This window comes from Solenopsis invicta, chromosome 11 (assembly GCF_016802725.1).
Source record: "Solenopsis invicta isolate M01_SB chromosome 11, UNIL_Sinv_3.0, whole genome shotgun sequence".
NCBI lineage: Eukaryota > Metazoa > Arthropoda > Insecta > Hymenoptera > Formicidae > Solenopsis > Solenopsis invicta.
This window is the reverse complement of record NC_052674.1, coordinates 7,718,133-7,745,730: the sequence shown is the minus strand read 5'-3', so window position 1 is coordinate 7,745,730 and position 27,598 is coordinate 7,718,133. Positions and strand designations below refer to the sequence as shown.

Sequence of the window (27,598 nt, the reverse complement as noted above, 5' to 3'; positions counted from 1 at the left end):
TATAATTTATTAATGTGTTACTGAATAATATATCTATTTTCCAACATAATTATTTTGTAGTTTGATAAATTTTTTCCAACACAAAATAAATTTTAGAATTTTGATAAAAAATGCATGACATTTCCATAATTGCACTTTTTACTGGATTAACAAATTAAACTTAGATTTCAAGTTACTTATATAAAGGTTTAAAGTGATCTTGTCTTAGTATGTTTAATTTTAACGAAACAATTCTTCGATAAAAAAGGTGTACTTTTCTTAGCAAACATTTTCTCATTTTGAAGGGCTCTCATCCTTACCTTGAGATCGGTGATGTTATAATTATTCCCCACAGAAGATTGCGGCGTGAAACGTGTAGGGGTAACCATGGTAGTCGTGGTAGTCGGAAATGATCGCTGCCTCGTTGCGTTTGATAATCTACCACCCTCACCGATACGAACTGCTGAATTACCTCTTCCCTGGTTTATGCCTTTGGGAATGGTGCTTCTACCGGCCCCGATTTTAATGCCTCCTTCTCTAATAGTGCTACCCGCCGGACTACCTAGCACCAACAATGGTGACATCACCAACGAGAGAATCCACGCGGTCTTCATGGTGCGGTATTTGTTGTACGAAGCGACGATCGTATTTGTCACGAGACGACGATCCACCGACAATTGATTCGATCGTACACCGCTTCTTCGTGCTATCTTGACACTGTGTTTCCATTCAAAATACTGACGAATCCTTCAGCATCGCGACGCAATCGCATGCACGTGCATTTCTCTTGTCGTAATGTTGTCTCATTGTGTCTTGATACATCTGAAATAGAAATTTTAAACTTGTTAATATCAAGTATAAACGTAATTCAAGTATAAAAATTACAAAAAGATTAAATATTGGTTAAAAAGAATCAGAAGTATTTGAAAAATAAACCCTCAATTGTATCTATAAAATAAGATCCTTTTTCTTAAATAGTTATAGTTCTTACGCCGATTAGAAGATTAAAATACATCAAAATATCTTACACTTAATACTTTTTTTAACCACATCTTTTCCTGCCTCAAATTTTTAACAAACCTGTTAGCTAACTGAAAGTTTCAAATAACGCGAAAAAGCTTTATTCACGATGCATCAATAAATGGAAGATATATAGATCCTTTATATTTCTTACCAAAATGAAAGCTTCCACTAAAAGGGTATTTAATTCTGTTGCCCTAATTTGACGTCGGAGCAAATACAAACTCATTCTAGGGTTAATTCCCCGCTTCGCTTAATTCCCCGGCTCGCTCCACCCCTTTTGTACTATTCTCTGAATTGGGAGTTACAGTTCGGTAAATCTATAGATACGTCTTTGATCGGTGAATTTCGTATATAATAATCTAAGGCTTTGCTTTAGAGAGAATTGCGTATGAACCATCGAAGCAACAGACAGTCGTATATAATAGTCGATTTCCCATAGGATTAGCCGGACACTTCGATCGGTCATCGCTACCTGTCATCGTACACGAATGTGAAATGCTCTACCTGACAGATTGAGTCTATCACGGATTGAGTCTGCATGTTGATACCGTGAATCTGTAAAATCTAATCGGATAAATTCCAATTTCATGGACTTGCAGTTTTGACATATTTCGTTTTTGCGGATTAAATTTACCGCAAGCTAAATCTCTCAAATTAAAATAAAAGTATTATTTCAAATAATTGCTACCATTTATTTATTTAGCACGTTTAATAATTGGTTTATGTGTAACTACAAATTTGAACATTATGACATATCTTGGAAAAAAAAACAATAAAAGTGGTAAAACTAAAACACAACTTTTTAACAACGTCGTTAAATAAAAATTTTAAATATAAATATGGTAAACAATATACAAATTAATAATTCAATTAATACAGTATGATTTCAATTAACATAGCTTGATTATTTCATGACTCTATAAAAAGTAAAATATTGTTTCGCATAAAAACTATAATTGATTTTTTTCAATAGCTTCTTTTTTATCAAAATAAAATATTGTTTTAATTATTATAAGTTCACGTCATAAAACATACTTTTTAAATTACCAAAAGATTTTCAGCCCAATAAAAATTAATATTATAAAAAAGAATTTATAGAATTGATAAAAAAATAGATTGTTAAAAAAATGAATTAGATTTTATGTAAAATCAGATACTTTAATTAGACTTTAATTAGTAATTAAATATATACATGTTGTATTTTATTTTAATAATAAAGGAAAACAAAATTTTTTGCAAAGAAACGTAATATTAAACTGTGGGTTAAAGCGTATATAAATTGTATACACTAAAACTATAAATCAAATTCACTTGGAACTTTTGACATTTCAGAATTTTATTCTTAAAGCATATACAAGTGGTTGTATATTATAGAAATTTTATGATGCAAATTGATATCCAGGTACAAAGAAGCAACATAACTTTCATGTTCAAATATAATCCTCATATCAAGTGTTCTAAAGAATTTCAAATAGAACAACTTTTATAAGTCTTTCTCCGGTTTTAGTTTCAAAAATTTTCCGATCTGATTTTTCGGACTTCACCAAAATACTTTGATCTTCTAAAGAAACTAAAGAATGAGCTTGCAAGTCTCGTAACGAACGAAACTTTTGGTCTCACATAAGTTTAGAGGCATAAGTCAGCAATATCTAAAAAGAGAAGAGTTTAACAAACTTTCGTTTTTGAAGTTGTAGTCGACGAAAATATCCGATGTAAAAATAACTTTGTCCAATTTTTACTCAAAATTATTTCTAGTTGTATAAAATATTCATGTTTGTTGTTAATTATTGTATAAACAAAATATATTTTACATAAATTGTTTAAATACTTTAATTTAAATTCTAGATAAATATAACTTTAAAATATTATATTATATCAATGTAAATAAAAGAGTAAGAAACAAAATTTTAACTTTACACTAATAATATTGCAAAATTCGACGTTAACTAATATTGTAAATTTCCATAATTTTTATGGATTTTAAATAATAATTAAATTTATATAATTAAATGCTTATTTACTTCAATTGTTATACATGTCAAGCTGAAGTATATCAAGTTGAAGTTTAGTAACTTTTCAAAGGTTTTCTATTCTAAAGTAGGTTCTTATAGCATGAAAGCTTTTCACGGCTTTCTTTCCGTAACATAAAACGTAGACATTGGTTAGTCTTTTCACGTTACAGTCCCCTTTCTAAATTTGATGGAACTTCAATCATCCTTCTTCCTATAACAAACATGAAAGAGATTGTATCACTGATGCCTATATCTAAAGCAAATATAAGAATAAACTATAATTTTACTGTATATTTACGTTTTTTTAAGACATTTTATAAAAAAGAAGTTATAAAGAACGTAAAACTTATATTTATCGTCAATAATTTACCCTTACGTAAACTCTCATCCTATATAAAATATATAATTGCTGTCAATAACAAAAATGATATACTGCTGATACTTGCTGCTTTATTTCTCGAGTGTCGGACCTGCATTCAAAATGACGTTTGTTTCAACTTTAACACGCTGGCAGCTATTTCATTATTGCAATGTTTCCACTGTGCAGACATTCGTCGGTATTCCGACAGCAATCTATATTTTGAACACGTACGATATAACGCTATACATCCGATAGATATTTTTAAATGCTTAGTTATCTTTCTCGGGGACTGTCATTAATCATTAACATCATAATAGAGTGATTTGCATGGAAATCGTAATAATAGAAGCTTTATGCGCATTAAAGTCATATGGGAATTCGATTTGTAATTTACGAGCAATATGCTTGACTTTACATGCAAACAATTTTAATCCCAAGCCACCATTATACATTCAAATGTAAAATGTAAAACGCAGGCGGTTGGTATGAATTCAATCACAACGTTGAGTTGCATTATATTTTTTACTTGCATAACAATAATTTTTATTCCGATATGATACAAACGCAATATACAATTAAAATGCCTTATCGTCAGTGCAATTTTATTTTTCTTAATTAATTAATGCGTAATTTAAACGATAAATTCGTATATCTCAAATTTTGTTCCGAATACAATATAGTAATTATTTACAATATTTAAAACTATTAATATTTATGAACTATTAACTATTTATATTGCGGGTTTTTTTTATTTTGTTATTAATATAATTGTTAAATTTGTTTCTTAATCGAATAGGAAGTTCACTACTGATGTAACGATCTACATGTTAGACAGAATCAGATTAATGGATTAATTCTAAAGAACTTTTAGAAAGCTGAACTGCTGAAGATAAAAGGATTTAATTTCTAATTGGTTAACAATTTGAGAGTTGAATGGAAGTCGACAACGTAGCGACAGTTACTGTATCTCGCAACATAAATTCTTCCAAAACTTTTTACGATACTTTCATCTTGCCAGGTTTGCACGAGTTTATTGCCAAAGTTAGTTTCGCTCTCTATTTCTTTCTTCTTTTCTCTTTTGATCTTTTTCGGAAGACGATTACCGAAGTCAAATATTTGTCTCAGACCGTAACGCGAGAACGTCTAATGATCCTCGTTCAGAAGATCAAGTTTTCTGAGTTAGAGAGTTTTCTGAGTTACTATTCAGAAATGTATTATTTATATTACATAACTTTATTACAAAAATAAACATAAAATCGTCACTTGTTGAATTTAAAAATAATCCCTATTTGTATTTTAAAATTTTCTAAACGTGATTCTTCTGCGCATTTACAATAAAGCGTAATTATAAAACTGTTTTTATCATTTCTAATCATTTAAGTATCACATCTTACGTATTCTCTACTACGTTAGCGATTCAAGGGAAAATGTCTGTACTTTATAATAGCCGTACTTTTATAATGCTATGTAATTTAATCTTTCATAGAAATATAAATATTTACGAAACGTTCAGCATCTCAGCAGGCAATCAACGAGTTGACAGCCGATTAGAGTGGTCCATAGAGTATATTGGCACAAGCATACAGCTACGACAAGGTTGAGTTTTTACTACCACGTATCGCTTTGACCCCTCATTTATCGCTTCTACGTATCAAGTTTCGCGATATTGAACCACGTCCCATATGGATGGCCTTTGGTAAACCGACCACCAGCCGTCGCGGATTCCTGTGGCCTGGCTCTATCTCTGAACCCTTGTACCCTCTATTAAGGTACCAAACTAACCACCATGTAAGGGGACTACCCGCTGCTATCCATTGATCTATTTGTGATAATTACATATCCAATTAACAAGCACCTTTGTTACGTCAAAGGTCGCATATTATGTAGGTTACCACGAATAATTTAAAAAAAATAATTCTAAATTCTTAATATTTAGCAACGTTTCTAACATTTTTTTAAATATTGACACTTGTAATCATTGAAGTATATAAATTTTTCTTACAAAGAGATATTTTGCATAAGCATAGATGTCAATAGATGTATCAAGTTTGTAAATTCACGATAATGCGTTAAAAGATATTGCACGCGTGTCATGTAGAAAATTGTGGAAATGGCCGAGTAACAGAGTAATAAAATATGTCTAGACGTAATAGTTGTAGAAACTTTCTTTTTGTACCGTATCGTGAGACTTTTTTTTATGTTGTCGACTTTATGGCCCATCTCAGTTTGATTCATATTACACACAATTTTCACCGTTGCATTTATTTACTTTTCTCATGGCGCTTTATGTTCTTCGCAAGAAATTATTTCATTTACGTATTATTTTACACCACATACACAATTTTAAAATATATTAGCTAAGACGTATTGCAGCGATGTATCTACAGGCTAGTTGATTGAAAATCGAAACGCAGCTCCAATTATGAACTTCTGACATGATTAAGTAGCGTTATGTAGGTTAATTAACAGTGTTCCCGTAAACGACGATTAATGGTGATATTAGCATGTTGCATTAGTAAACAAACATTGTAAACAAATATTGTAAACTTAACACCGTTATTTATTGTTAGATATATATTCGATATTGTTAAATATATCTTAGAAAACTTTTACTGACATCAGATATATTTTCATTATTGAAGTCATATTTTTATTTCATGAAGTAAATACATTTGATGTATTATTACACTTAAAAAAAAGAGTTTTGAATTGCAGCTAGTAGTAATTTGTTTATAATAATTATTAATTAACTATAATCGTTTCTGTCGGATGTTTCCGTTAGCGTCAAGCTGTCATCAGTCATCCATAACGCGAAAATGTGTACGTCATTAAGTTTTACGTCAATGTCAATACTTCAATATCAGTGCATTATCTGAATGTACGACGTGCATTTGTCGTATCGAATAACCGGTGTCTCAGATAAATGACAATCCAATAATCGGAATTCCGATTAAGCAACATCAGTGTAATCAATATTCTGGTCAACCAAAAATTCTCTACTGATTTTTAATATTAAACGAATATAAATAAAAATAAAAAAAAAATTAAAATGTATTTTCCAATGCCAATTACAATTATTAAAATAAATTTAACAATTTAATTATATTTTCGTTATTTCTCGTTTTAAAACCAAGTTTACCTATTCGCTATAGAATTATTTGTCTGTACTATAGAATTATAATGCTTATAAATTCACCTTAAAAATTATTGAACACTAAGAACTGCTTTTGACCAGTATTATCATTTTTTATTATTTAAAATTATACTGTTTGATTTGTGTATAGAATTATTATTTTGTATTTCTTATATAAAATAAAAGAAAACTTTGTTAAAAATAAAAAAAATTTTAATAATTAAAAAAAATATAGATCAACATGTGAAAAGACAATTAATTAAAGATAAGCCTTATTTAATAGAGATAAGAATTTACAAAGTTATATAATATTACACAAGAAGTATCAGCACAAAGATCCAACCATGATCGAATAAGGTTCAGCTTTAATTAGTTGTAAAGTTTTTATTGTCGGGAGTTAATCTATATATAATATTGCTCGCGATATCGAGTAAATTTCAACAATCTATTTTATAAGAACGAAAGTTTAATTAGAAGGGAAAATAAATTATGGAAACTTGATCCCTGAAGATTAAACATTTATATGATTCGTAGCTTCGTATTTGTTATACCACTTGATAGCTTTACGAATCACTAGTGATTTCAATTTCTTTTCTATTGGACCGCAATTCGATATTCAATCAAGGATTCATTCAATACATATATCGAGCGAAATAACCCGGAACGCTGAGATCGCCGGATGGAGAGCCTCGATAGGAATTACCGGATCTCGTAGTCCCAGCAAATCAAATATCCAGTACTACGCCTTTCCGGGCTTGTTTACAACTTTTCGCGATTGCCAGGAAAGCGGAAATCTATCTGCAATATTTCTCTGATTATGTAATTTTTTGAGTTTTAAAAAATTCGAATGTCGCGAGAAAACTTTGGAAAGATACGACTGAATTACTGTGATTGAGTTCTGCAAGGGTTTCATTAGATCTCGAGAAAAGATGATGGATGAAGAAATTGATCGAGATGTGTGATTTCAATTTCGAGAGTTTCTCAACTTCCGAGAAAATCTCGTAACACGAGGTCAAAAATAAATATCCAAAGGCAGAAAGAAGGTAGAAGCGAAATCGCGTAAAGTAATATAGCAGTGCATTCATAGAGCAAACATGAGGGGGGAAGCAAAACAGAAAGCTGTCGACGAAGTCGAGAAGTAACACTGTTCTAAGACTAATAGTTTATGCACAGTACGACACAAACATGCACTGCGCAAAGCTCTTTGAGGACGGATCGATAAAACCTGTAAGAGGATTTCAGTGAGGTACGCAACAGCAAAGGGAGTTTGAGACATCACTGCATACAACATCGACAAAGGGAATATCAAAAAAACGAGCGGAAAACCGAAAAACAAGTTGTGGTCTCATTTGAATGATAATATAAGAAACAAGGAGCTATGTTCGAAATTATAAGAACTCTTAGAAGAGGAACTAAGCCATGAGAAGATAAGTATTTCATGCGTTATTACTTTTCTTTCCTTTATACTTTCCAAGAATTTTTTGACTTCTGGCGAATAAAGTTATAATGCTGCGCTGTTTCTTGTTGCGACGAAAGTTCAAATGTATTAAAGAGAACTATGACGTTCGTAATTTTCCTCAAAATTGCAGTAGCTCGTATCGCATGAAAGATGCATTTCATTACAATCCTTAATTCGAGTGAAAATTCTATGATGAATCGTCGGTACTATCTACAACGTTATGGTAAAATGCTTTCTTGCAAAACTATCAGCGATAAGAATACATCACGTGGAAGCCAATTTATTATAAGACTGTTTGAATCTTTTACAGTTTTCTATGATAAATTGAAATTTGTCGTGCGAGAAGATATAAAAACGTTCGAGTTTCCACATCTTCTCGATAGCTAATAATACTAAATTACTAAATCGAACTGATTTTCCTTTGAAGCTAGTTAGCAATTATAGATGAAACGATGGTGCCTATGGGACATCTCAAGCGTTTACGCATGATAATAATATAGCTAGGGGGTTGATACTAGCTATGATGTTAAGTGGTTAACCGAACAGTTTCGTTACTATGGGGAACACATGACGCGGAACTATGCATACGATTTGCATTTGTCGGCAGTCCATTTACATAATGCATTATGTATAATGTACCGCAGCAACGGGTATGTAAGTGCATAATGTCGTGAGGGGGAAGGAGTACACGATAATAATCCCTATTTAGATCGTATGTTTTATTTCTCCCAAGAGCTTTCGCACAGAATCGTGCTAGGTATTGACAGTTTATAACAAATACTTATCTATTTATTTTCGCATGCCTCTGATCGCATGGCGTCTTGAAATTCTTGTACCTCCATACAATTCTTAATCTTTTTTCTTAGCAAACATCGCTCGATAGTGCAGCCGAGATAACGCAGGTGGCTCGTTCTAAGCCATTGCAAGTATTTCACGTATTATTACGTTATAAAGTTATTCTCATAAATTAGAGTAACGGTAAGATTACTCATGATGCACCTAAGATATCGGCATTATTTCTTACTGCTCTCTTTAGTTGCGTTATTTATAATATTATTATTGTAACGCGCTGTAGTTTTTATGCAATTAATATAAAATGTGTATTAATAATTGTGTGAATACTGTAATTTAGTTGTTTAATCGTACAAACTCGAGTAATTTCCGAGAATGTGAATTAATAGTACAGAATTGAGAAACAATGTGAATATATATTATAAATTTAAATGTGTAATTTTTTTATCTTTGCCTTTCACTTAAATAAAATGTAAAACATTAAAGGTTGACGTACAGGTAATCGATATGTATTAGTAGTAAAAAGTAAATGTACATATAGATATAAAGATATGTAATAATAATAGCAATTTGTATACTTAATGTTTATAAATAAATAGAACAAACAAATAAATATATTAATGTTGTTTGCATGCTACTGCTGTTCCTGATTAATTATTCCAGTTTACATTTGACATTTATACCAAAATTAAATGCTGAGTTAAATTGTAATCTAACATCGCGAGCTAAGCTTTCAGACCGCGAATTCTTCTTTCAGACTACGTTAATGTTAGTTAAAAGCTTGAAAGAGCACTAAATTTACTAAAGGTTAGACGTACTAAAAACTGCGAAAAGAACCTGAAGAAAAGCATTCATTCGGATATCATTTTGACCCTTGTTACGGATACATTTAGTTTTTCCTACTCTATATTCTCTTTATACTGTCTGATCCATCTACAGCGTCTTTTCTCAAGTGAACGCTAAAAAACATCGGTCATTCGAGAAAAACGATTAAAGCGCTTGAATACCTACTTCTTTTACCATGACATCAAGAACGCCCAACATTACAACCGAGAAACTGTTATCTATGACCTAAGTACCGGTGAATAAATTGCTATAAGTTGTTAAACTCGGAAAGTCATAAAATTTAATTTATTTGTTTAAAGTTACAAATTATAAAAAGTAGATATTTAAAGAGAAATTATATCTTGTCGTTCTTTACCTTTGTAACGTTTATGTTACAAAATGTCTCTCCCTCTGTCTCTCTTTTCTCTTTTAAATTATAAATAAATTACAACAATTGTTTATTAGACTTTAAAAAATATTTTATAAAAATTTTTAAAAAACGTGTTAAAAAATTTTTACTTTGATATTTTTTAAGTATTTTCTGCAAGTGTAAAAATTACACGTATGTTTTTTAATTAATTACTTATTCTTTGAGTGCTTTATCAGTCTACTAGAAATATTTTGTCTTTTCAATAAACAAATTGGTTCAATGCACATATCCTAATAATAACTCGATATAAATGCAATAAATAACATTAAGGCTTTGACATTTGGAACTTAAACATAATAACAAAACTTTAATGCTGATGGCATAGCAAAGAAAATTCACAGTCCTGTCACTCGTCGCTGCGTAAATTTCCAACGTGCAAACTCCGAGCCTCGTTTTCAAAGTCTTCGTTAGAAGTTAAGAAATTCTCATTACGAAGGCAGTGCTCGTTTGGATCGTTTTATTGCTCTATTACGAACCAACAAAGGTCGCCCCGAGTTGTCTGTCTCGAAGGAAAAGTGCGATTTTCGCAACGTGCCGCGCCGCACCAAGAGATTCTTCGATTCTCTTTTTTTTTTGCTAAATAAAACGATGAATTCACGGCTGTCATAACAAACTTTTGAAAATGAAGAAATGGATTGTCGTAACATTTCAGTCAATGCATTAATTAAGCGAGACAAAAACGTAGTGTTAAAGATTATTACCCAAGAGTATTTTCGCAGTTATGAGCCTTGAATAATAGGATATTTTCTCGATCAAAAAAAGCAATCAAGGAGAACGAATTAAAAACGTACAAAATTGACGGCGTCTGAGGAAGACTTAAAATAAAGTTTTATTCAGTGTCACAAATGTTTCAAAATGCCATGAAATCTTAACGTTTTTTATATTGTGACAAATACATACCGTTTCTACAATTAAATTATTATTGAATCATAATTACAAAAATTATTTATATCTGTTAAAAAATCGTAACTTTACAACATTAGTATTAAGTTAACTAATATTTCTTTAACATTAAGTTCCTAATTTTTTATCAAACGTACATCCGACAAGCGAAATGGCATTAGATATTTAGTTTCAAATTTGTATCATTACAACATCGACAGAATTATTCACATTCGCCAACAGCTCTTTACATAAAACACGATAAAATCTCATATTACTTGCCTGTTACTTTGATCAGCAAATTCTGTTTTCACCCTTCGACCCCAAATAAGCAACAGCACGAAAGATCTAGCTGTTAATGCTTTCTTATCTGAGAAATAATACGTCCCTTGCTGTTACTTCCCATAAATTGGCCACCCTTAAATTCTCCTTTTTCTTGCCTTTGCTGTGCCATCTCACACTTTTACATCACCCTTCGTCCCGACGGACGCGAGTAACTCGATGGAGCGAGAGGGTCGACATTGGCTGCAGTTCTATACAAAGTTAGACCCGACGAAACGATAAATTCAATAAGACAAAAGCGAGCTCTAGGGACACTGGTACACCAAAGGGACCCTGCGTCGCCGTATCATCTGACATCAGGGAACTGCGTGCGCTCTTACACCCCTCTCGCAAGTAGCTCCCGAGAATGCCGAATAAAGAAGATAAATCGGATAATCCCTGGGCGCGTACGCGGTAAAAGTGGCGAACCGTGTTTTCTGTGGTCATTACATTTGACGTTGCCTCAAAAATAAATCCGTTGTCATGATGCCATTCTACAAATGACAGGAGTACCAGTTGAAGAGTACTATTAGGCGGACAACTTTTCAAAATCTGACATCCGGTATATCTATATTTTTTCAGTAATTATACAAAGTCGATAAATAAATCAATATAATAAAAGAATTATCATATAAGATTTATAATACATGTACTATGTGGCAGTTTGTACAATATTTTTATAAATTAATATAGCCGTGTATATTACGTTTGTTCAACATTTTGACAAATCTGAACGAGAAAAATTAAATATCTATAATTTATTCAAATAAAATATTAAACAACTTAACACCTTTTCTACTTCACATTTCAAGAAGAAAGATATCAATCTCAAAGAAAGACAAAAGCTTTTGAAAAAAAATAAATGCCGTTGGGAATGACAATGCTTTACGGCAACGTAAAGAGGGTATATTGGATTATACGGGAAACTGGAGCAAAGTAGAAAATAAGATATCGCTCGCCTTTATGTGGGCCCGTTATTGTTGGGTCACATGGCAGATAAATCTAGACTCCACTTTTCGAAACGCGAAATCCATGTACGGATTCTTGCACGCTTCCTCACATATCTCAAAAACGCGTTTCCACATTCTTTATACGCAAAGAAATGCCGCGCCTTCACCCCTATACTATTCTCTGATTTATCTTCTGTTGAAATTTTTTCTCACTTTTAAAATAATATGGATATATTTCAAGTTTCAATTTTATGTAGGTTTTAACATTAAATACATGCAAATAATAAATTTTTATATATTGCAAATTTTATAGTTGTTTCAAATTACTTGTCAATATCTTGTTGGATTAAAAATGTGTAAATTAAGCATTTGCATGATCAAATCGAATCAAATCAAATCGAATCTCTGATTACATGTTCGAAACTGGATTGAATCGAGTTCAAAATTTTCACATCAAATCTCTTTTATTCGAATACGAATATCGACGAATTTAATGAACTTGAAAAGATGGGTATATAAAATCACGCGAGAAGTATGAACCTGAAGAAGATATCTTTCATTAATTGTATTTTTATACATCAATCTATATTTTTTTAGTATTATTTAAGAAATATAATTATTATTTTATAAGTATTAAAATATAAAATTTCAAATATGTTGCGTTATTTCTTGAAAGATTTCTAGATTTATGAAAGTGTGTGACATTTCAGCTTACGCTGAACGCAAACGGCATATTTTCAACCCACGATGGAGCGTCAACATCGTACGGCATGTGCACGATCGCGGTATTGTTTTCATTGGCACGATCGTAATTCCATTCTATTATCTCGTTCTCGCCAGTCGCACACACTTGGTTTTCTGAAGTGGAACTGAGACTATGTAAAATATAATGTACATTGCATTGTTGAGTGTCTAAAATGCGGAATATTTTGCGATTCATTAAAACCGTCTTAAATAAAAATGAAAAAAAATCTCTTTTAATTTATTCCTTTTTCATCTCCCTTTTTAATTTCTTCCTTCCATTTCTCTTTTAATAATCTGTGTTAGGAGAGTATTATTCGTTTTCAAGACCAATATTCGTTTGTCCCTTGTTTTAAAAAATCTAGCGCCACAAAGAAATTTTACAAGGAAATTTAAAAGTCTTAAGAGTTTAAATCTCCGAGCATCTTCTACAACAAGTTTTGTACTTCCATCTGATTTTATATATACGTGAGCCGCAAAACACTCTCGTCGCAGAATAAATTTAGCGATTATATTATCATAATCCTGATATGAATAATATTTGCAATTCATTACGTTCCTTAAAGCTCTATTCTTTCAGAATAATAAATATTGGCTACCTATCTGTTTGCCAATCTATATCAATGTCGTTCTTGGTTTTCACGACTATCGCTCGCTCCCACCACCTTCGCGCCCGCGATCATCCCCTCACCCGACTTTATCCGAGATAATCGAATTCCATGCGTAGCTCCAGCCAATCGCACCAGAGATTCACATCGACGACCATGTGACATTTTGTCACGAACAAGCAAGAAAGAAAAAAGAGAAAACAAGAAAGGTGATAAGACACGATCCCGAGTCGATGCGGAGCATCCAAAATAAAGTGCGCGAGCTATCGGGTCCTCTTACACACACCGTTCTCGAAGAAGCATTCTCTTTCGGCGCATATGCATTCGCCTTTGCAAGCTTACGCGCCAAAGAGCGTTCGGTATTCCGAGGTATAATCGGATTTCCGTCATAGATTCGTCTTACAATCGACTCGCTTTTTGCTGCGAATAATTTGATATCTCATATCGGAGTGCCCTGTACATTTCTTATATAACGTAGGAATATTGAAAAAATTCTGATAAAGAACATAACTTTGACTCCAATTTTAGTTTTGTAAAATTTTTAGTATATTATATTATACTGCTCCCACTACTACGCGATAAAACATCTTTTATTATTGCGTAATAATTTTTGAAATTATTTAAAATTTTACATTGTATATACATTTTATATACATCAAGTTCGTAAGAGCAATTTATAAATAATTATTAATAAATGATATGCATGTATCTTTTACAGATAAAATTAAAACAATAAATACAGTTATCTTTTATGTTATTTTCTAATATTCTGAAAAGTGACTGTAAATTTTTAATACGTTTGCAGATATCTGCAAAATATGTAAGTACTGAAAGCTATACAGCTTTCATGACTCCCAATCTTAGAGCAGATTATTTCGTTCTCTTTTTCTTTTCGATACTTGAAAGTCGGAACGCATCCGCCCCATCCGATACTGTTGGGAGAAAAAGGACAGTAACCTCCGACTACATCGGTATGGCTTCAAAGCTTCGTTACTTAACTTCCATGAAAGAATATCCCCGTGCGCGGATCCCATTCTGCTTTCTGATCTTCTTTCGGTGAGAAAATCACAAAAGCTCGACCGATCGAACGGTCTTTTCCTTTAAAGGCGTTTCACACGTTTATTCACTTTTTCATCATTGGTTACTTCTTTTTTAGCATTGTTCTTCCGTCCAGTTACCATTCGCGGTTGTTCGTTTTAACCTTATTCTGACTCTCTCTCCATTTTATCTTTTTCTTTGTTGATAAAAGTTGATTATTTTACTTTTCAAGCCATTCTGCGTTAAATTTAGAACTAAGCAAACGAATGCGAACAAATACAAATAACTTCCTTCAATGAGTACGAACGATGCCGTCGGTGCTCATTTACCCGCATTCATCTATTTGATCCAATAGTGAGATCCAATTTTAGATGTTTCATTATACGAACGATTCGATCAATTTCATATCTAATAGATCAATTAATAAACTTTTATCAACAAGGAAAAAGATAAAATAGAGAGAATCAGAATAAGATTAAAACGAACGGAATCGCGAATGGTAAATTGGACGAGAAAAGTGTACTAAAAGAGAAGTAACCAATGATGTGTGTAAAAATATATATAATATATTTACAAAACAAAGTGTTTTTTATATTATTTAGTATTATGGTATAGGTTTTTTAATTTTCACACACATTTAAATTTTATAATAATTGAAGAAATTTAATGTGAACAATAAAATATATCATATAAGTTACTTGAAGAAACTACACGCACCCACAACGTATATCATGTCTACAAATAGTCAGTACATTTCCGTGTACTTACTAATGTATAATGTATTACTGCATCAAAGTACACGAATGCATTATGCATAAAACTTCGAAAAAGATCTAGGCGTTGCGAGTTAGGTAAAGCTACAAGAAGCATATTGAACTTTGCTAGAGTGTCCTAGGGATTTGCAACATCGTTTTGAATTGCCTCATTTATTTCTTTTATACAAATCGTTTTAGAATATAATTTTAATATTATTGTGATGTAATATTTTATAAATATATGTGTATACTATTATATTATTTTATATTTTTATATATATGGATATATGCTTTTATTTATGTATTAATATTTGCAGGCGCTTAGAATCACTAATCACGGCTACATGAAGAAATATAATACAATAAGAATAAGAAAATAAAGAGATATAAAGAAATATAATATAAGCTGAATAAGAAAATAAAAAGAAATATAACAACGTCGACATAATGAGAGTCAGAATGATACGACTCGATGTAATGAGAGCTGCAAAGAAAACTACAAGAATGAGTTCATAACATAATTCCGAAGATTTAAATGTTTATGAATGATACAAAATTTATTTCTGGTTGAAGAAATATTCATCACTTCAAGTATTTTAATTACAATAAATACACGTAATTTATTGTAATTAAATTACTTAAAGTGATGAATATTTTGGATGTCGTAAACGACATCCAAATAACATTTAAATCTACAAAATACAATTTGTAGATTCAAATGTTATTTGGATATCAAATAGAAAATATGAAAAAAGGATATAAGAAATATGTGCTATAAATGTACTGCTAATAATATCAAATATCATAATATTTACGAAGGACATAATTTTAATAAATTGTAATAAATATTATAATAAAACGCTATCAGTCTCTCTCTTTTCCTCTTCCCTACAATAACATTCCGTGCTAAATTCACACGTTAGAGAAATATGAGTCTGCAGTTAAATAAAACTCATACACATAACTCACGATCACGTATCGAAATAAAATCACGATGGTTTATCACAAAATCGCCCGACGTTTCTACCTCGCAAAACACAATAATTTCGAGCTGTCGCAACGTGTGGGACGTGCAAAATTCGAAGCAAACCAATCGCACCTTAATTCCGGGTGTTTTTTTTTGTATATTTTTTTTGAAATATAAACCGTATGCGATTCACGTATAACGCGCTCGATATACTATACCGGAGAAGCTTAACGTTTTGTGCAATTTCTGACAGTATCCTGGCGATCCACGGTCGCGTGGAAACGACCATTTCCATCGTCTCGCTTATCCCTGCTGGGAATAGCTGGGAAATTTCTTCAGAGACGAATTGTAAGCATCACGGTCTTCAAATAGTTATGCATTTTACTATCTCACCGACATCGTTACAAATGCTTCCTATTTACGTCGAGGAAAGTTCATGTAACGTACTATCTGCGCAACTCGGGATACTTCGAAATAGCATGAAACACCGACGCATAGCTACAGTGTTTAATATTTAAGGCGTGCCGCCTTGGAGAAAAATACCTTTCCTAAATGCAACAATACTTTAATGCATTATTCAATGCATTATTTATTGATTCATAGTACTTTGGCAGTAAAAGTGAAATGGCAGTTTTTGCGAATGAATATTAGATATTACGCTTTTATCGATTTCGGACTACCGAAAACACGGATGAAAAACACAGCATTAATTTTTCAAACAATTCGATGCTACAAGTACATTTGTATAAAATATATTTTCTCTATATTTTGCTAATTAAATTTGTAGAAATTATCTATGGCAGTTTCAATCTTTAATTAAGAAATTGAGCAAAATAAATGCAAAAACGTGAGACATTTTTAAAAAATTTTCTTTTTACATAGCAAGTACAAGAGTCATATATCAGAATACCACACCAGACATCAAATACATTCGTCCACAATCCGCCTAACTCTGAAGCTGTCCCGGCGCGCAACTAATATTGGGCAGCGACATGATTTGCACATGTAGACTTGCACGTATGTACGAAGTACACCCTTGAGTACACAAGAACTTTACATTTATATACGTATATATATAATGTGAAACACTTTCTCACCTAAGCTCTGGCCAGCCATAAAGTCAGTACGTGTAGCTTATCTCGGACCACCCAAAGACAGTTACATTTAACTTACCAAACAGTATTTGTCTTCAACTTACATAACATTGTTCTCGATTTGCGAGGCACGTTACCATTATTGTTACGAACCGAAGCGCTGTACTGTACAGTTTGTTACTACACACTTCCGGAACTTCTACCGCAATTCTATACTGATCAGACTGACCAGACTGGTGGTTGATCACCAATTGGACTCCGACTATCCCATATCATTTAGTCAGTGTTACATTGGTATGCTATCGGCTGCAATTATTGCGGTAAATTGCATGCATCGGTAAGTAATAATCATGTTCAAGCATTTCACAATTAGTTCATTTATATCAAAGTTAATTATACGAACATTTCTGACCACAAAGAGATATCATCAGTTTAACTTATCAGAGTTGGCACAATGTAGTTTATTATTTCATATGATATATGAACGTTTCCATACTTTTATTAATCATTTTACTTTTAGAGATATTTTATTTTATTACAGATCTCAAAATCAATTAGTATCATTTGCATTTTGCAGATACGATATAACGTATGACAGTTTATGTAAATTGTATATTTTTTAATATAATACATTTTAACATATAATTTTTATGTTTAAAATTTATGATAAATGATTAATATAAAGAGATAGTATTTACATTGTTTCTCTTTTTTTAAACAAGATCATTCCTAAATAAAAAATTCAAAGAGATATTTATTGAATTTTACTTGGCTTATTTACCAAAAAAAAAAAAAAATATTATAATTATAAGTCCTAAAATACATAGTTTTTAAAATACAGAGTGTCAAAGTTGAGAAGGAAAGAGAATGAAAACTTGGAAAACCTCGAAAACATTTCTCTCTTTCCAGTTGGTTCTTTGTCATTGGAGATCGTGTCATGTGGTTTTGATCATACAATTACTTATTAGTAAATTGGATGTGGTGTCGTCACCACCCTCCACTTGATGCACGCTCGTACATGGTCCATTGTGACTATCTTGACAAAGATACTCTCGGTAGTTTGCCATTGCCTTTTGAGAAATAATAATTAATTAAAAATCTAATATGTTCTGTGTGTATTTGAACCTGGACCTTTGGAATAGAAAGCAAACGCGCAGCTCTTATGTCACGATCGCCACTAAGAAAACACTTAAAGATATTTTAATTAAACTTAGTTTACTTATATATTGAGTACTATTTTCCACTATTACTGAAACATTTTACACACTTTTTCTTCAAATTTAACAATTTTTTTAAATTCCAAACTAAACTTTTAATACCACATTTAGGCCCAACAAATTTGATTAAAACGTTTATAAAACTCTTTGAAACCAAGATACATGTTTACAAGACCTTTTCTTTATAAAATAAGCCAAAGAATATCCCATTAAATTTCTTATATTTAAGAATTGTCCTATATAAAAGAAAAAAAAATTTGAGCTGTTTAATTACATTATCACAAATGATCTTAAATCTCAAATATTTTATTTATCTAAAATAAAAGAATTTTCTATATTATATTGAATCACCGCAATTCGCATCTAGTGACAGCTCTATTGTTTCTGGATAAAGGCTACATTTCGTTGGGCGTGAACGAAGACTCCATTGTGGCTGAGAATCGACGCTCTACAACGTAACGATTATGTGTGCTCAAGCGGAGAGCTGTACAATAGCGTCGTGGAAAGCATTCCGGTAAAACGTTCATTTTTGGAAAACCGCACGAAACTATATTAAATAAACATCATCACCACCGAGAAAGTCATATATCTGCTACTATTCTATCAAAAATGTTATCTCTCACATACAAAATAATGTTCAAACGGTAATTTTCGTGCGATAATTGCAGTTCATATGTAATAAAAACTATTGTGCACATTTTTATTGTTATTACGCAATAGCAATTTTGTACACAAACCGTTTAGGTAGATATACACATTAATAATAGCAAAAAGATTGTACTAGATTTTTATAAGAGCTTCATTCAACAGCCATTTCCATAACACTATGTTCGTTTTATAGAATGTTTTACTCCGCCACATCCAAAAGTTTATATATTGCAAATTAAGCATATATTATATTTTTAATGATTTATTATACTATAAACATGTTTTAAAAACAAATATTGGTGACATCTATCATTTAAAAGCAGTAAATAATTGAAAAAATAAACATTAAAGCAGAATTCTAGCGCTGTGTTTTCTAATTTTATTGTTTTCATTCACGTTTATATTCAATTATATTTATAGTTATTAATTAAAAAATAATTTATTGTCTTAACTTAAAAAAATGTTTAACATTTAAACTTTTTTATATCATTAACTCTTTAGGTTTATTTATAATATTGTAAAATATGCAAAAAATTATAACACATTTAAAAAAATAAGAAAATTTTTGCTATAATGCATTTTTTATATTATGCCATTACTTTCTTTTAATGTAATCACAGTTAAAACCATCATTAAATTATTAAAATTTTCAAAATTGGTTCCAATAAAACGTATGTAGATTTTCCATTTCACGCACTTCGAAATTGGCTTTATATAAATACATCAATACGTTCGCGTTTGTATTTTGTGGCTTCTATTTTGGAGTGGCCTGCGGACAATACCAATTGGTAGCTGCCAATCACCGTTCGCTCAATAAGGTGATATAAATCGCGCGTAACGACGTACTGCGGAACAACGAATTAATTGTCGAGGAGAAAGATTTTTACGTCGATGAAAATACAACAAGTAGCCAGTGAATAGTCGGTAACCATAAACGTACAACGGTATTTATGTATAATTGATACACTCGTAGAGCTGGCGCAAAAAAAGATGCGCGTTTCTGCCCGTATGAAAACATGTTTGCCGTTGGAAATGAAGTTGCTGAAAAAGTTAGTAATACATATAGTGCATATGCGAAAACGCTTTTCAAATATACTCATAGTCGATGTGTATCAGTTAAGACATTCTACCGATTTCATATGGTATGGATGTGATACAATATATAAGCGCGTTATAGGAATGCATAATGTATCGGCTGCTCGGCATTCAATCGTGCAAATCGATTGATACACGCACACTATCGTAACATAAATCTGTATTTTCAATCACTTTGGATATACACGTTTTTAAATCTTTTATATAATTTCTTGCACATTTCTTAATACAGTTAAATAAATTTAAGAAATCAATTATAGAAAAATTTTGAGTTTTTGCAACAAAACTGAAAATATTTATAAATCAACAAAAAAAATTTTAATTTGGATTAAATTTTGGTATTTATAATAAAAAATGAAAGTTACGCATCTTGCATATATAATGTTTTATCTTTTATATATATCTTTTATATATTATTATATCTTATATATATATATATATATATATATATATATATATATATATATATATATATATATATATATATATAAGATAATAATATATAAAAGATATATATAAAAGATAAAACATTATATATATATATTATATATATATATATATATATACACATCTTAATTATTAAAATGTACATTTTTTATTTTACATGTATAACGAGTTTTTGTTTTACTAATTTAGTATTGCGTTTTTAGTACATTCAAGCAGAAACATTTCCATTTTTTGCATGCTCATATGCAAAAAATGTAAAAAAATGTAAAAATTGTGAAATTGTGATAAACTTATTTTAGGAATTATAGTTATTTTTCTGCTGATCGGTCAATAATAACTGGAATAAGAATCTCTCTACCCTCTAGTAAATAGAGCACGGACTATGAAAGAAATACGGCAAACTTTGAAGAAAACTGCAGTGGCAACTAGAGCGACAGTAATGTTACGCTCGTATTTTTGCTCCTAAACGGACATACGCCTTTACGAGACTCGCGTGAAAAGCAGTTTGTGGAAAGTCTGCTTGAAATTGTCAGCCAAGAGTTTGAGTACAATAGGATAGTGAGTTTTTCTTCGCTTCGTTCGATCCTTATTGAACTCCCGGACAGTCGTAGTGATCCAAATTGTATAGTGTCAAATATGATATTGAAATATATATAATACTGTACAGAATGCGAAAAAACGAAAGAGAGAGAAATATTTCTATTTTAATAAAAGTGAAAAGTATATTTTAACTTTTTATAATTTTTTAAAATTCTTTTTGTATTTATAATAATATTAGTTTTATTGCAACTTTTTTACTTTTAATTTCATTAATTTTTAAATTGATTGATGAAAATATCAAACATAAACAAAAGAAAAATTCGTATCGGTCAAAGCCAGTCTTAGAAGTCGATTTTGTAACCTTAACGATGTCGTTACGGTATTATTGTGTAGCTGTTGCATTGATACAAAGAAGCTAGTGTAACGATACCATAACGACATCATTAATATTACAGAATTGACCCGTTAGTGCCTAAAAATAATGATATTTTATTTTTATATTTCAATGTGAAAGCATAAAATATCTTTAGATAAATTGATATGTACGGTACATCCAATAGAGAAAACATTATTTTGATTCTACGTCATATTTTTTGCGCTGTATCATCGTTGATATGTTATGTCGCTGGTAATAATATATCCCATTAAAATATTCAGTTCTGTATTCCATGATGAAATACAACGTGCAAGCCCTAAAAAAACAGCAGGTAAATTTTGAAGTAGAAACCGTTACGCGCACGCGGCATTTTAAGCATATAATTCAAAAATAAATTATAGGAAATTGTTAAAACATAAATGGTTTTATTTACGATAAAAGCAACTGCAAATACTTTTCGTGAATATCCCTCATTAAAAAACGACAATGTGATTTATAAATGGCGTAATTAAAATATTCTATTGACGCGAGAGATGAGTATCTTATTTACTTGATAATGTTGTAAATAAGATGGCTTACCTCACAGTGACGTTTTAATCCGTTTCGACTAGAACACAAAATAGAATTCGAAGGAGAATGAGTAGCGCAAAGTTCTGCGTCTTAATTGCATCCTTAATTAAAGACCTTCTGTTTATGCGTAAACTGGAACGATTGTTCTTTGCAGTGAGACCCAGAGATTTAAAAGTCATCGGGTTTACACCATCGAAATTTTTTTGCGGTTATTTCTTAAGCGTGATTCTTTTAACGAATTTTTAGCATCTAATTAAAGAAACAAGAAATTTTCAACAAGAGTCCGTGATAAGATAATTGGATTACGTCGCGAAGATAGTGCAAAGCGACGACCGCGACGTCGACTTTGTGTTAAAAGTTGAAACAATATTAATGTGAAAATAATTATAATTTTGCGACTAATTTCTTTATAAGAATACTCTGAAGTGTTATGAGAATTTTTATTATTATAAAATATTTTTATAAATTTAACTATTTTTATATTTACATATTCACATTTATAGTTACATATTTTTATAAAACACAGATTTGACAAAATATGTGTTTTTTTTTATAAAATACATATTTTGTAAAAATGTATCTAATAAATCTGAAGTATCATAACATCGCTGAACGTTTAATATAATGACGCATTAACATAATATTAAATTTACAGTTAGTGAAGCACGGATGTAATATTTTACAGTGAGTTCCTCGCAAAGTTGCATATGCGAAATGGGTTGAAAGGAACGAATGTTCTCGGATTTGCCCGTCACAGTTTATCATACTATTTGTTAACTGCACAATGTAGAGTTCTATAATTGCATTATTATTTTCTAACAATTTCATTTGAGCTGCTTGTTTGTATTAAATATAACAACGGCTGAAATCCGTTTGAAATCAGATAAACGCGCATTGCTACTAATAGTGTCGCGCTAAATTTATGTTCAATCCCTAGACGTCTAACACCACAGAGAATACGGTTTGCATTTGTTGGTAAACGATCCAGCTGGGAATGCGGATTGAAGTGAGTTGAAACGTTTGCCAAATTTCGTTCAGTAATATTGTGTAAAGCTACCATTAATTTCAGATTTCAGACATTGGAATAATTTCGCTTTAAGTGAAAACAAGTCTTTGATGTGAGCCGCGTAAGACATGTTTTAGAAAACGAATTAATTTGAATGCGGATTGGTGGCGTAAAACGCGTTAATCCGCGTTAATCCAAAACGAATATTTCTCACGACGGTATTCTATGCGGAGATCTGTCGCTCTAAGAGCACTAGTTTTGCCCTAAAGATTCAATTAAGCTTAATCACCTTGCAGAGCGGAGCGATTTTAATGTTCAATCGTTTGGGCTCTTTCGCGTGCCGAGAGACTGTATCCTGGGGAGAAGATCGATGGAGAGCGTACCAAAGCCTTCACATGCGAAAAACCGATAGAATACCATACTCCTGTCATTATCAATTTCAGGAGCTCAGTAACACTGTTATCCAGGCTTTTTTGCTACTCCTCACATAAATCTTTCAAAGATTAATTGGTCTAACCGAATTGGATTCTCGTCAGACCTTTGAACTTGAATTTATAGACTTAAGACGAGAAAGAAAAAAGATGTTCTCACTTTTTAAAGAGTATTAATGTTCTCAAATTATTCTCATTATTCTTTCAACGTTATTTTAACACTCATATACTTCTTTTAATATTTATGCATATTAACATGTATAAAATAATTCAAAATACCGGTGTATTACTTCTCAATTCAAGTTTACAATTAAATTTTGTTTAATTGTCTTCGTTTAATTATATTTTTATAATACATTACATTTTCTCTCTATTCAATTAGAGGCCTACATTAATCTTCGATTTTTAATAATATATAAAACAAACTCTGCAAATTAATATTTTATTTACAAAGAATTATTTAAAGACTTCATTGCTATATATCGTTTTTCATACGTTAAAAATATTCTTTGTAACATGTGTTTTAAATATTACTATTTTGTTAAATTTAAATTTTTGTTGATATTTTCTAATACATACACAGTAAAAAATAAAATGTCCACTCTAAATTTTAAATTAAAATAACTCAAAAGTTAAGTCTTATTTTAAGTTATTAAGTTAAAATAAGAGTTATTTCACCTTAACTTTTGAGTTATTTTAATTTAAAATTTAGAGTGGACTTTCTGGGACATTCAAAAGTGTTAAATTAGCATTTTATTTTTTGCAATGTAAATTGTTTTTACTTTCAACTGTTTTTATATTGTTATATATTAGATACCTAGATCTTTACATGAACAAGTACTGATACTTTCCATATGTTACAAATAAAAGGATAAAAGCATTTCAGCACAAGTACAATAGTATTATAAACGTAGCTAATACATTCAAGCTGACCGAACAAATCGATATCTACTAGTGTAAAGTGCATTTCGCAAAATGTGATGCTTCTTGCATTTATAAGAAAACATATTCATCTTTTACGGAACCCGGTACGTAAGGTGGTTGATAGTAAAGGGATTTCGTCTGCCAATCCGTCCTTCCCTGTAACGAAATGGTTTCGTGACCGCAGCAGCTTGGAGAAGTTGCTGGTATCCATAGAAGCGGAAATGGAAGTTGCATCCCAAAGAAAATTCGCGAGGTGACAGACCATCTCTACTCGTCGAAAAATAAACGCGCAATATTTCCTATCCGCTAGATGCGCGAACGTATTTCTCCGTTCAAATTTCACGCTACGAGGAATCGATGAAGTATATCTCGCTTAAATTTATCTTTATTTTAATTGAGTGTCAAGCTCTCTCTGGAAGATTATTCGTCTTAATATCTATCCGATTATTCATTTTAATGAATCGAAATATATAAATTTTACATCTGGAATATATAAATCCTCAGTCCGTTTTCAATCACATTTCCGTTATTAGTATCAGTTCTCGTTTTTTTTAAAAAAAAAAAGTTCTTTAACCCATATTAATGTAGATTGATAAATTATAACAACAATGCTACAAGTAAATTATGTATTAAGAAAAATTATTTTGTCTCTTGTTTTTGAATAAAATAGAAAAAGAATTATTTTCTATTAGAAGAGAATATGCATCTATAAAGAATGAGCTGTAGATTGAAGGGTGCGGTTATGTTTGTAGTTGTAATAAATGATAAGAGCGACGATGGAAATCAATGCATTGATAGAATCAGCACGTAGAGCTAATAGTTGACTGACAATGAGATAATAGTGATCGAGAAGGAAAATTTTCAATTTCTAAGCTCTAATCAAATGTAGAAAACATGATGTTACAAAGTTAAAACTAATAAAATAACCATGAGATCATCTTTGTATGACCATAGAAATAGCAATCATCGTAACAGGTTCATGATGAGTTAGATTCATGATTTGATTAGCTTTTATCGCGGTTCTTATCATCTCTCTCGCAGCTTTTATCACTGCTCTAACATAAACGCACCCTAAGATAAAAGATATTGCATCCTTGATAGGTACTATATTAGCGATAAAGTTTGCCAATCTAAAGAGGGGATTGTAGAAATATCGCGGTGTTTTAAAGCAATAATTTCGTATTCAACCAAACTTAAGCGCTTCTCTGAAATATTTTATACCGTTGACATTCCCACGAGCCAATTCCATTACGAAGGCGACGTACTTTTTGCCGAGATGCAAGAAACGCGAACGCGCCGGTTAGGCAAAGCAAATTGCACTATCGTAGCTTTTTCCGATCACAGCTAACGAGCGGAACGACGGCTGATGCAAATCGATGCTTTTTCCAACAGCGTTTCGCCGAAGGGACAGCACACCATAGAATGCTAGGTTGGAAAACTCTTCTGCACTGTTGGCACGACAGCAACATTGGCACTTATGTACGGAATAAAAGCGACCTTGGCCTCTTAGCACGGGGATTGCGGATGGTAGGTGTTTGCCGCACCCACTCCATGGCCGTGTCGCATCTACCGATATATGTATCGATTGCGTCACTGGCGCGAGGGAGGCAGAGCTGACAAGTCTGACTGGTACTACTCTTTTCTACTGTGCACAAGCTTATTATGAGAAGCTAAATATTTAAATTAAATATTTAATACAACAGAGGTTCATAAACTACTGTACAAATATGAATACTAATATTATACGTTATATTACGCAATAGTTTTTATTTTTAAATAAATAAATTAGAATTTTTTTGCCGCTAGAAAAAAATACATCGGTATTATTATTGACGATATGATAATTTGTATAAAAATACAGGCTGTACACAAAATGTTCGATAATTTTCTCATATATTCAGGATTCTTCGATTCTCATGTTTCTTAATTTATAATGTAAATACTTTACTTTCGATTTAAAGTAAATTATTTTTCAATACAATGCATTCTTAAAAATGTAAAATAAAAAATTAATGTTGAAAAATAAGCTTGTTCAAAGTTAAAATTGTTATAATTATTTGAGGTTCTAAAAACATCTAGTTTAATGATTCTCGACGTTCAAAGTGAAGGCTCATAACGATGAGAGTTTCACAATCATGTTATATCAACTCTTTTCTCCGTCAGACACAGACCGTTTTTTAAACGTGACATATTTTTTTCATAGAGGTTCTTTTGACTGAAGCAATTACAGCATAGGATTATTCTCATTTCACTTTAATCGACGGCAATCTATTATACTTCTTTGAAAATCATTATAAACTGCTTGAAATGAAATTATATTGCGAGATATATCTTGCAAGAACCTCGACATTCAAAATACGCAGGATAAAGAATTTCTCTGGTCTTTGTTTGTATAAAGCATGAGAGTGGCTCGCTAGTACATACTCTGTCTTTAGGCAAAAGAAATTCTTCCCTCAGGCGCACAAATCCGCTTTGCAACAAGACTTCAAAAGCAATTCTAACTGACATTATGTGTCTTTATACCGAATTAATTTACTAACATTGTTAAAAATTTAATTTTCAGTGTAAAATTATTAACTTTAATATAATAAATTCAACCAGTGCAAAATAAATAATTTAATAATAAATTTATGATTTAAATCTTTAATTTACATAAATATTTATCATGCATTAAATAGCATACGATTGTATTTAATTAAACATACGTGTAATACATCTGAATAAACGCATATACTTATTCAAACAAAATATTTACGCAGTTTCCATCGTGAAAATTTATTCTGTATGATTTTATATGAATAAAGTTAAATATGTGTGTATTCAGTTAAGTTAACTTTAAGAGACGAGTGGCAACGGTATTCAAAATCTTTAATATTACAGTATCAAAAGAAACGAGAGCTTTTCTAGCCAATTGAAAAGTTCATCGATTTCTAAAATTGAAAAAGTTTTAATATGTTTTTCTTTAAATCCCAAA

The 27,598-nt window shown here is 31.1% G+C and overlaps 1 protein-coding gene across 8 annotated transcripts in view; it reads right to left on the bottom strand.

The window, feature by feature from the left end:
* Positions 1-27,598, bottom strand: part of LOC105205519 (glutamate receptor ionotropic, NMDA 2B) — a 198,741-nt gene that overhangs the window by 80,898 nt on the left and 90,245 nt on the right. For all 8 annotated transcript variants that reach the window (XR_005575926.1, XM_011174895.3, XM_039455310.1 and 5 more), the window contains one exon: positions 300-801. Coding sequence is in view for 7 of the 8 variants with exons in the window: in XM_011174895.3 (XP_011173197.1) it covers positions 300-593 (294 nt within the window). In the remaining variant the exon portion in view is untranslated. The remainder of the gene's footprint in view (positions 1-299; positions 802-27,598) is intronic.